Source organism: Salvia splendens, chromosome 1, assembly GCF_004379255.2.
Source record: "Salvia splendens isolate huo1 chromosome 1, SspV2, whole genome shotgun sequence".
Lineage (NCBI taxonomy): Eukaryota > Viridiplantae > Streptophyta > Magnoliopsida > Lamiales > Lamiaceae > Salvia > Salvia splendens.
In genome coordinates, this window is record NC_056032.1 from 6,472,262 (window position 1) to 6,483,919 (window position 11,658).

An 11,658-nucleotide genomic window follows, 5' to 3' on the forward strand; every position below is an offset into this window, starting at 1 on the left:
ATAGGAAAATATATAATCAACTAGCTAGTTTAGAAAAAGTTCATAAAATAAATTCTTTAAGTAATATTGGATATACTATTAATCATTTATACTATTTGTTAGTACTAACATACACATTGACTTTCTACACTTTTGTTGATGCATTTTGTAGTAGTAATTGAAAATAGAAAATCTTGTTAATAAACTTTTGCCTAGAACTATACATAGACTAGGTTTAATGATAAATATTTTTGTTGATGTTACCCAGTAATCTTTCAGGAGCCTATTCGTTGTTAGTAAATTCGTCAGCAATTCTCGTATTTCTTTTTATAGTGTAAATGACATTGCGATCGAACTGTTGATGCCATTGCTAGCCGACCAGCACGGTCCAACCACAACGGCGAGTCTAACATTGTACTCCCTCCGTCCCGCACTACTCGCAGTTATTTCCTTTTTGGGCGTCCCAAGTTACTTGCACTCTTTCCATTTTTAGTAAAAAATTTCACCTACAGCCGTCATTTTTTACTTTCCTATACACTCTCATTCCTTAATCTCCGTGCCGAAAAGGAAAGGGGCGAGTAGCCCGGGACGGAGTGAGTACGTGACAAGAAACTTTTACCAATTCTTGTAAAAATGTACTCTAGTTTTACCCATATAACTAATCAATTATGGTTAGTTTTAATATATTACCCATACTTTTTTTGCTGAAATAAATCATAAAATCATTATATATACGACTTTTACCAATATTTTTTGCCTTTGTCTTCGTCAATTCAAATATTCAACAAAGGTAACTTGAAGCAAATGGTTACCTGGATAAAACAAGGAAAGGGAAATTATGGAAATGACAATAGATGTGTTGTCTCATCTTCATTCATGTTATTATCTAATTAAAACATGCAAACTCTATGTTCTAAAGCAATTTATTTTTATTGGTAGAAAAGTACCATACTTATTTTATTTGAATTATTTGTCGAATTTTAGTGAGCATGCATTCGTTCCTTCCACGCCTTCTAAATAATAACGAAACAATATTCATAAACAAATAAGTTTGTTTCTAACATTTTCCTTCAACATATCAATTTTTGTACATCTATTTCATTCGATGCTTCACACATCCAACACACAAAATAGGTAACTGATTTTTTTTTCTAGCTGATGTGGCATGGACATTTAACTACGCCGTTTAAGCAATGTAAATTTGTAGCGACCACATCAACATTAATTTGAGGTAACTGATATTCATGTGAAAAATTATTCTATTCGCACTTCAAAAAATTCTCCAACGTCCCTTAAAAATAGACCATATTTGTCATTTTGAGATATCCATTAAAAATAGACCAATAGAAGTACTATTTAAGAAAACTTTGTTCTCTCTAATAAGGTGAGTCTGGTTCTCCAATAACAATACTCTAATCACTTTTTCTTTTTTATTTCTCTCTTACTTTACCAATTGTACATTAAAATTCATGTCATTTTAAATACTCCCTCCATCCCACGTTACTTGAGACGTTTCTTTTTTACACGGGATTTAAGAAAGTTGTGTTTAGTTAGTTAAATAAAGTAGACGGGAGAATAAAGTAAGAGAAAGAAGATACAGTAAAGTAAAAGAAAAAATAAAGTAGGTGAGTTAGATGTTTTGTTTTTAGCCAAGAAAAGAAATGACCCAAGTAATTTGGGACAACCCCAAATGGAATATGACTCAAGTAACTTGGGACAGAGGAAATATTCTTTTTAAGGGACGGAGGGAGTACTAATCTTTTGCTATTTTGGTGCGTCGATCGAAACTAATCTTTTTCACGAGACATTATTATTTATAATGTGAAACTTATTATTTAATAACACTATTTCAACTATTCCTTATTTTTTATACTTTACTAATTACATATTAAAATTCATGAGGCACTATTTATAAAGGATATTACAGTAATAATTAATAATTCATGTATTTGGAGACATGATTTGAATTCGAAAATTGAATGAATATACATATATTTTAAGCTCAATAACTACTAATTCATCGTATGATTTCGTACAATGACAAACTGAGTTGATATATAGTTAGAATTGATTGTTTAAAAGTTGGACGAATTAAAATATTATAGTATGTAATTTAATACTTTATATCAAACTTAATATTAATAACCGATATAAATGAAGACATTACTTATCCATCATTCTCAATGTTTAACATCTTAAAAATATAAAGATAGTAGTTAAAGTAAAACAAATTTTCAGGGTTAATATACTTATAAAGCGACAAAATGCAACTATCGTTTATAATATTTACAAGATTAAATAACTGAGATGGTCCTACTACTCATGAAGGTAAAATATAATACTCCCTCCGTCCCCGAATAAGAGTCGCTAATTTCCTTTTTGGGTCGTCCCCCATTAAGAGTCACTCTTCATTTTTACCATAAATGGTAGTAGGTCCCACATTCCACTAACTCACTCCACTCACATTTTATTATAAAATCAATATAAAAAAGTGGGTCCCACATTCCACTAACTTTTTCAACCAACTTTTCTTTACATTTCTTAAAACTCGTGCCCGGTCAAACAACGACTCCTATTAGGGGACGGAGGGAGTAGTAATAATTGTAAAAGACACGTACATAACTCTATAACCCACGAACAATTAATTAGGTGATCAAGCAATTAACAACTAATTAACCCTCACTAACACGCATGCATCTGGTCGCTAATTAATCCGTATTCAAAACCAGTCATGAAACGACTACCCCTTACCATTTAAATAATTCCAACTATAGATACTCAGGTTAGAAGTAATAACTTTTCGATTGAGTATAATGCTCAAAGCCACAAAGTTATAAGAGCATTAGCAATGGGGCGCCCTAAGGCGCGCCCTATGGCGCGCCACGTCAGCAGTTTTATCCTCCTACCTCCCCACCTGCAGTGGGGCGCCCTAAGGCGTGCCCTAAGGTGCGCCACATCATCATTTTATTGTTTTGTTTATTAATTTAACTGTTTTCAAATAACAAGTAACGAGTAAATAAAAAACGGTCTAAATAACAAACGGCGAAGTTTTAATAAAAAAAGTTACATAATTGAACTAATAAAAAAAAAACTAAGTAGGACCAATTCCCAACTTCCGACGCAGCTCATCGAGTAACGCCCGGAGATATTCGGCTTCGTCGGGGTCGGTACACTTCTTGAGGGCCATGTGCGTCTGCAACATCGTCCTTGCCATCGACGCTGTTGCTAACTACTCAAACACGGTGGCCGTCTGGGTCGGGAGCTCTACCGGGACCGGAGCTTGGGTTGCAGCGGTCGACGATAAAGTCGCGGTCGCCTTCCCCTTGGCCTTCGCAGCCTTGACGCCGGGAGGACGCCGGAAGGACACCGGTGTGCCGGAACTCCCTTCATCCACGTACGTCCGGTTGAGGTCAATCGGGTGGTTGCCGCTGCTGCTGCTCGTGTAATCACCAGCTTCAGTGGTCTTCGTCCTCTTCGGCGCACCAGTGTGCAGAATTCCACCTTGGAACTTCTGTTTGTCCATCAAGAGCGCCCAGATGGCCTCGTGCTTGAAGTCGCCGTACATCGACCGGTACGACAACAGCGCTTTAGCGCGCACGTCGCTCGCGCTCTCGCCGCTCCCCTGTGACCGCGTGAACTTCTCGAACTCCGCCGCGTACAAGTTCACTTGCTTCTTGACTTGATCCCAGTGCTTGCGGAGTTGCTCACGCTTGCGCTTGTACGCGGTCGACGGCTTCACCGAATTGTAGAGGTCCGTGATGCGTTCCCAGTACGCGATCTGTCGCTGGTTGTTCGCGAATATCGGATCTTCCAATATATCTACCCAACACCGGGCCAAGGTGAGAGTTTCGTCGTCGTTGTAGTTCGTACGGCCGGGGGCGTACTCATCGCAATCACCGGGAGGCGACAACTTCTGCGCCCGCTGCCGGTTCCGCTTCTTTCTGGCTGGGGCGGAAGCGGTCGCGGCGGGGTCGGGATCGGCCGCTGCGGTTGGGCGGTGCGGAGACGGCTCCATGTCAGACAATCCATACGATTCCGTACTGAAATCGGGATCGTAATGGGCGTTGGTGTCGAACGAACGATAATCGCCGGGTTCTGTACCCGGCCAATGCGCCCCTGCGCTAAACTTAGGACTATTGGGGCTTGAATCCATTTCGTAGTAATTATGTAATTGTAAGTTTCGAAAATGAAATCGAGTGAAATGAAATGTTACAAATGAACGGTATTTATAAAAAACGAAACCGCGTGCCATCGTCCGCAGTTGATCGTCCGCGACCTCCACAATGGGGCGGACGATGGCCATCGTCCGCGACAGCCGCAATGGGGCGGACGATGGCACTCGTCCGCGCTATCCTCCTCGACCGAAGTATAGGGCGCGACTATCATCCGCGCCCTATGGCGCGCACCCGCAATGGGCGCGGACGATGGATGGCGCGGACGATGCGCGCCATCGGGCGTGTCACCGTCCGCCCATTGCGGATGCCCTAATGAACAAAAGAGTTCAAGAAAATAAACTACTATACAAAACAAGCACCCCCAACATCCACCTATCAGCAAACTATACCTGCGACAAATACACTAACAATTTGCATTTTATACAGTATAAAACTTGAACTCCACATATTTTATCCACAAGCACCATCCCCGACTATAAAGTTTATACTAGAATCTAATTAAATTGAATGGAGTATAATTTAATTAACTTTTAAAAGAAAAAAAAACAATGATATCTAAATTCATATCCTATAGGCTGTCTCACGCCCACTTGTATACTTTACTGTATCTTTACCCATTAAATCTGTATGGGCTACAAAATGGAATTACGTTAACTATGATAGCAATCATCTTATTCTATTGTACATCTTTCTTGATTTGGGCATATAAGGGCACAATATAGACATAGGCACCAAACTTTTTGTTCTGATTCTCATTATTTTTGACCTAATATTTCTTCATTTAAACATTAACTTTTTTTGTTTTTGTTTTGACCCCACTTAACATTAAATATATGCATTCATTTCCCCCCGACTTTTGGGGTGGAGATTTTAGCATAGAATTCGAAGTAAAATTCGAAACCAAAACACCTGCATCTCTAAATCCAATGCATGTTCCACAAAATACTTGAAGCCTACAAATAATAAATAAAAATATAGTAATACAATAAAAGAAATACAGTATTGTGTATTTTTATACTCCCTCCGTCCTGCACTACTCGCACTTATTTCCTTTTTGGGCGTCCCAAGTTACTTGCACTCTTTCCATTTTTAGTAAAAAATTTTACCTACAGCCGTCATTTTTTACTTTCCTATACACTCATTCCTTAATCTCCGAGCCGAAAAGGAAATGAGCGAGTAGCCCGGGACGGAGGGAGTATAAAGTAATGAAGAAATTTATAATTATAATAAAATACTTATATCGTCCCATAAAATAGTGCACTTATTTTTTTTTTTATCATTTTTACTTTCTTTTAATCATACTTTCTCAATTAATATTAGTAGTACTACTATTTACTACTACTAGTGTGCAATATTTTGTAGAACGGAAGAGTATACGATCAAGAACTAGAGCAAGAAGGATAGTGGCCGGAACTCCACGGCGGTGTCTGACTCACGTCGGTAGCATCACTGCCACCTCCACCGCCGCGAGTATGCTGATTATTTCCCGGCGGCGGCGAGAAATGTATGGTTTGGCCGCTAGAAAACAGCATGGGACGCTGGGAAGTCGAGGAAGAGAAAAACGATGAATGTTGCGATTGATGCGACGATGAATACAATCCGGCCAACGACGAAGCGTAGAACATTTGATCGAACATCGAATTCGTCTGCGCTGCCGGCAAATCGCCGGTGCTCTGCAGCAGCTGCGAGTACTCCCAGTAATCCCTGCCGGCTGTCTGGAAAAACGGCGCCGCCGCCGCCGCCGCCGCCGCCGGGCGCGAGGCTATTTGCGAGGGCTGAGGTGGCAGCAGCACCCTTACGTGCTCGGGGAAGTTGAGCTTGGCGCGGTTGCCTCGGAAGCGCAGCGCTGCTTCGTCGTAGGCTCGGGCTGCAGCCTCGGCCGTTTCGAAGGTGCCGAGCCAAACTCGAGCCGCTTTGTGTGGGTCCCTTATTTCCGCGGCCCATTTTCCCCATGGCCGCTGCCGCACGCCTCTGTATTTTCTTCTCCTCTCTCCGCCGGCCTCCTCCGGCGGCGCTACGGTGGATTCCAGTAGTTGCGGAGGTTCGGCTTCGGCGGCGGTTGGCGTCGCGGCGCTAGCTACGGACTCCGGTTCTGGAAAGTTGTCAATCAGAAGATGTCAATCAGAAGATATGTATCAAAATTAGTAGTATAGCAAATTATATGTAGTAGTAACAAATTGGAATTGTTATTTATAAATTAATGGAAATACGCGTTTATTTATAAAATTTTTTTAAATAAAATGAATTAGTGAAATATAAAATCTGATTAATTTAAATAGGAGTAGTAGTAAATGAAAAAAAAAAATGAAATAAGATTATTAATTACGGAAGGAGGGAGTGGTAATCTTGATAGCAAGTGGAGAATGAAGACAGAGTAAAAGATAAATGAGAAAATCTGGTGAATGATTCAAATGTTTATCTAAATCAACTAAAGCATTACTAAAATAGAGAAGATTGAGATCAATGGTAGATGACGCAAGGGTTGAAAAAGACAACAATTTTGAAAATTTTAAATTTTAAATTCATTAAAAGCAAATAATAATCGGAACAAACCAGGTTTAACAGATGAAGACGATGACGACTCTCCAATCCCGCCATGAAACCTTTCTGAAAACTCACCGTCGTCGCTGTGGCGCAGCCGCTTCTGCCCCTCCCAAGAGTCGGAGCTGGACGGCAAATCAACGGTGGAGGGGTTAAAGCTCCTCTGCCCCGAAACGACGTGGGTGAGCGCCGTCACCATCGCCGACATCTCCCCGAATTCTCCGTGGCCCGGTAGGGCAGGCGGCGGCGACACCACCGCCGACAGCAGATAATCCGGCTGCTGATGCATGTGGAAGAACGGATTGATGTCAGGATTAGCGGAAGCGGTGGAAGAAGTGTTAGGCGTCGTCGGCCTAATTCTGGCATAGTCGCCGCTGCCCTGTCTATTCGCCACCTTTAATGAGCACATGTACCGCTAAAAATGAACTGATCGCCGATCAATCTCAGACTAATCCAACTATATATTTCTTTCCTTCGCCGCGGAAAACCAAGATCAGTTCGGGCTCTCTGGTTTCTTCTTCAACCAAAACAGAGACGCAGAGAGAGGAATTGCGTAACAAATATTGAAGAAAATGATGTAATGTTATCAGAGGTATGGTATATATGTCTGAAATAGACTTCTTAAAAGAGGGACTTTATTAAAATTGTCAAAGAAGAAGTAATATAAGAAGGAAAAAAGAGGAAGTAGCAGCCAACTCAACAGAAACAGAGTGGTGAATCACCTTTGCTTAATTAAATAAATATGAAATTAGGAATATTTATATATAAATATATTATAAATAAAAATATTTTTTGTTTTTAAATTCGTGAGTGACAATACATCCGAACCAAGTCAAGTTTTACTTATTTACAATTGGATGAGAGAAAAGGAAGAAGTGAAAGTAAAACAAGAAGAAGAGGTGAAACAAAAAGGGATGTGATGATGTACACGCCGTTTTGACCATATTAGCTGAGCCTTCCTCTTCGAACAATGTCGGTTAACCTCTTTGTCTAGAAAGACACAGAGAGATGATGTTTGAATTGAGTTGTATTGACGATGGAGAGAAGAACTAGGAAGACAAGAGGGAATTGTGCTAATGCATCATTAATTACCATTGTCAATTGAGGTTTACCGACATGATTAGATAAACAATTAAGGAAATTGGGGTGCTCATGTGTAAATGGGCTTTGGAATTAGGCTGCAACTTGCGGTCCAATTTGTGTGCTTGCTGTATTCCCTAAAGGTGTATGGTTGTCCAAACTGTATACAGCAAAATAAAGCAACAAAATGAGTGAATTGGTGAGTTAGGCAGGACATCTTTATTTAATTAAATTGGTGATTTAGACCTAGATTGGCTGATTTTATATATTGGATGTACTCAAATCATGAATAACACTGTTGGGGATATTGCTAGAATTACAAGAGATATACAATACCGGGCGTAATACAACCCAAGAAGGAAGGGAGAACTAAAACTGAAAATTACAATGAAATCGAAACTGTAAAACCGTAAAAGCGTTTAGCCGAGTCGAGGAGTCCTCTTTACGCAAGACGAGATACGCCCCGGTAGTGCTCTCGGTTTGGCATGTCGTCCCCAAAGATAAAACGGCTACGTCTCTGGTGAAGTAGCACCGCAATCAACAGAGCTCCGGCGTACTGGATGGAGGAGAGGGCAGAGCTTCGGAAAGAAAGACTATGCAGAGAGTATGATGCTTTGCTAATGATAATTGTTCCTTCCACACAACTTTATGTACATGTATAATTTGGTTTGTCCCACAATATCTCTTTTGCGGTTTGCTTGTATATTACTAATGATAACATCATCAATCTGTTATGAGAAAACTTTAATATATAGCACTAATAGGCAAGTTGTAGCTTTAGATTGATTAATCTTATAGATACGATGACAAAATTAGCATTATGATGAGTATACTAGATGAGTACGAACGTTATATATAACCTTATGATAAATAAATTTTACCATTGACATGACAAAAAAGAAACACTAATCTTTTAGAATTTGAAAATAAATATGAAATCGCGCGTATGGTATCAGCATGCGACAACTTTAATATGTTATCTAAAGCAAAATAATCATAACCATGTTAAACTATGATGAGAAATCTACAATATCATGGTGATGCAAATTAACTATCTTAAATTTCGCACATTATTTCCGCTATTTTAATATTCGATTTGTTTTGCGCTAGGGGTCTAGTTGTACCTATAATAATAATGTTGATTGTTAGATTTGTGACTATATTAACTAATTAACTTTGAATACCATGCCTATCTCGTTGAGAAAATAAATAAATGCATGACATAGTTTGATTTGATAATATTTTGTTGCATGTATCATTTTTTATGGCACGTTGATTTTTTTTCCGTTTGATTGGTTGTTATAGTGTTAATCGGTTTCGCATCTTACTTTGGAATTGAAGAGACAAACAATATGTACAAAATGAATTTGAAATTGACAAATTATGCAAAATTAAAACAATATTGTCTGTGTGGGTGTGTTTCATGCATCGATTTAAGGCATGTTACCAACTAAAAGTAACTCTATATTTCATAAATTGTTTGCAATAGCTAGATGATGTGAATGCATGGTATTTATTTTTATTTATACATCAATTATCCATCCGTCCACCAAAAATAATATGAGTGATAGACACGCGTTTTAATAAGGAATTGATAGAAAAAGTGGGGAAAGTAAAAGAAAGAGAAAGAAAAAGAAAAAATAGGTACATTAAGTAGAGGAGGTAAAAAAGAAAAGACATAAAAGGTATAAGTTGTAATTTGTAAATAAGTAGAAGTATACGGCTAATCATTTAAGAGAAATTTTTCATTTTTGAATGAGATTATTTTTTATGGACGAACCGAAAAGAAAATATGAGACTATTTTTCTTGGAAGAGAGGAGTATTAATCATCATTTGCGTGTTCTAACAACCTCAATTTCTTCCAACGAACATTTTAATGTTCAAGGGTCAACGTCTAGAAACAATAGGGTTGACTAAATCCTAGATATGGTTTATTTTTAGGTTGTTAAGGTGTATTGACCGAATTAATGTCGAAGAAACTTGCAAAAGTGGTCTAGTATCTAAATAGTGCAAAAATTGTCTTCCATTTTAAGCAGTTTAAAAATGGTGTAACGCAAAATAAAATATCGCACACTTTAATGAAGTTACAAAAATATCATGTTTTTCTTATAAAATTAAGAAATAATAAGTTGAGTTTAAGGAACTTAATTTTTGGGAAGTTTGTAAGTTGCTGGAGCTAATTTTTATATAAATACTCAGGAGTTTCTATTGTCAAGCATTTTTTTAGAGTTAACAATTCTTTACACATCTCACAAACTATTTTAAGGAGCTTATAATTAAGCTTAGTCAAACACCTTTTAAATTTGAATATGAGGGGTGAATATAATTAACAATCTAAAAAGTATAGCGTTGGCCAACTACCATCTTATTGTACAACTTTAACTGATAACATATTTTTTTTAATCAAGTAGGCATATTGCTGGCAATTTTTTGTAGTGATTAAGATGGTGCCTGGCTTAAATTAGGAGCTTACAAGTTGATTAAGAGCTGTCAAATTAAATTGGGTCGTGGATGATTCGGCCAATATGTTGCATTTGTTGGAATATATATACAGCTTAAAAGTTCAATAACAATAAATTTATTAAAAAAAATATCGAATGCACAAATTCCATCCTATCAATAAAAAGAAAAATCATATATAGAGGAAGAAAAGTAGAAAACAGTAGTCAACTATGAAAAGTACCCGAGCATTCCCAGATGAAGAGAAGAGCTAACAACGAGCTTACGCCATACTAAGTGAAAAATATTATGGGAGTATTTCTTTTTTCATTTGCATAATATCATCAATTTTTTTATATTTTGTATAAACCTTCATGCAAATTGCCGACAAAACATGTGATAGTTATTGTCATAAATTTCTAACGTCGAATTTTAGAATATATAGTTTCTACCAAAATAAATCTATATATCCTCTTCTCTTCTGTCTAACAACACAAAAGCGGTCATCATATGCCAGTAAAAAAACATTAAACGTATCCAATAAGTCAATGACTTGATCTTAACAACCATAAAACATTAAATGCATCCAATAATAAGTCAATTGACTTGATCTTAACTACCATATAAAATTATAAGAAGCCACGTGTGATCATTTTGATAAAGATCGTTCTTTTCCAAGTGTGTGGAATAGATTTTATAGTAATAAGTAATTAATGACTCAAAACTCTTTTTAAGTTTGTATTTGAAATTTTGAATGATCAGAGTCAATGTTCTAGCAACATGTGTATATTAGATAGAAATGATCAGAGTCAATGTTTGAAATTTTGAATGATCAGAGTCAATGTTCTAGTAATTAATGACTCAAACTCTTTAATTTGTCCCTATACCTTTTTCTTTTGTTTCATTAAATTTAAGTCCTCTTTTAAGTACTTTAAGGTTTTATGTTGTTTTTTATAGTTAATGGACTGTAAATATGCGCGCAGTTAACTTAGGTTTTTTATTCCCAACAAATTAGCACTAGTATTAAGTTAGTAACAATGCGGTACCTATACTTTGTAAAATATTATTTGCGGTCCACAAATTATATTGCATCTTTTCACTATTTTTTTTGGACAAATGTAGTTCGCTCTTTTATAATTTACTTGACCTCAAACTCTTTCCAAGTCAAAATTGACATCTCATTAATGACATGAAACTAAAACTGGTTAGAAAAAAATTTATAGACAAAGTTTTATGTAATTAGAAATTACTCAAGCTTTTCGAAGTGGCTAGCCAGAGTTCAATACTATAATAAACTGTAATAAAAAAATAGAGAAACATAGAAATCTAAAACTATTATATGTGTATACATCCCTGTAAAAATGATGATTATGATCATTAGCGTGCATGTGTATGATACTAGATGAGGACAAAATGTCATTTTAAAGTATGGTAATATTAAAT

At 37.1% G+C, this 11,658-nt stretch overlaps 1 protein-coding gene across 2 annotated transcripts; it reads right to left on the reverse strand.

Moving 5' to 3' along the window:
- Positions 1-5,271: 5,271 nt before the first annotated feature.
- On the reverse strand, positions 5,272-7,689 carry LOC121794919 (ethylene-responsive transcription factor ERF110-like). Of its 2 annotated transcripts, none has more exons than XM_042193330.1 (2): positions 6,774-7,689; positions 5,272-6,246 (listed from the first exon to the last, which is right to left on the reverse strand). In XM_042193330.1, the coding sequence occupies exons 1-2, from the start codon at positions 7,102-7,104 to the stop codon at positions 5,534-5,536; spliced, it is 1,044 nt and encodes a 347-aa protein (XP_042049264.1). In that variant the 5' UTR covers positions 7,105-7,689; the 3' UTR covers positions 5,272-5,533. The 2 variants fall into 2 exon arrangements, with proteins under 2 accessions (XP_042049264.1, XP_042049256.1); XM_042193322.1 differs by having other exon boundaries at positions 6,708-7,685.
- Positions 7,690-11,658: the final 3,969 nt, after the last annotated feature.

Excerpts from the sequence above, each read along its gene's own strand:
- LOC121794919 (XM_042193322.1), bottom strand. The coding sequence starts at position 7,104 with ATGTGCTCATTAAAGGTGGCGAATAGACAGGGCAGCGGCGACTATGCC. Across the intron at positions 6,247-6,707 it reads GTCTTCATCTGTTAAACCTG|AACCGGAGTCCGTAGCTAGC; the intron begins GTTTGTTCCGAT and ends ACAACTTTCCAG.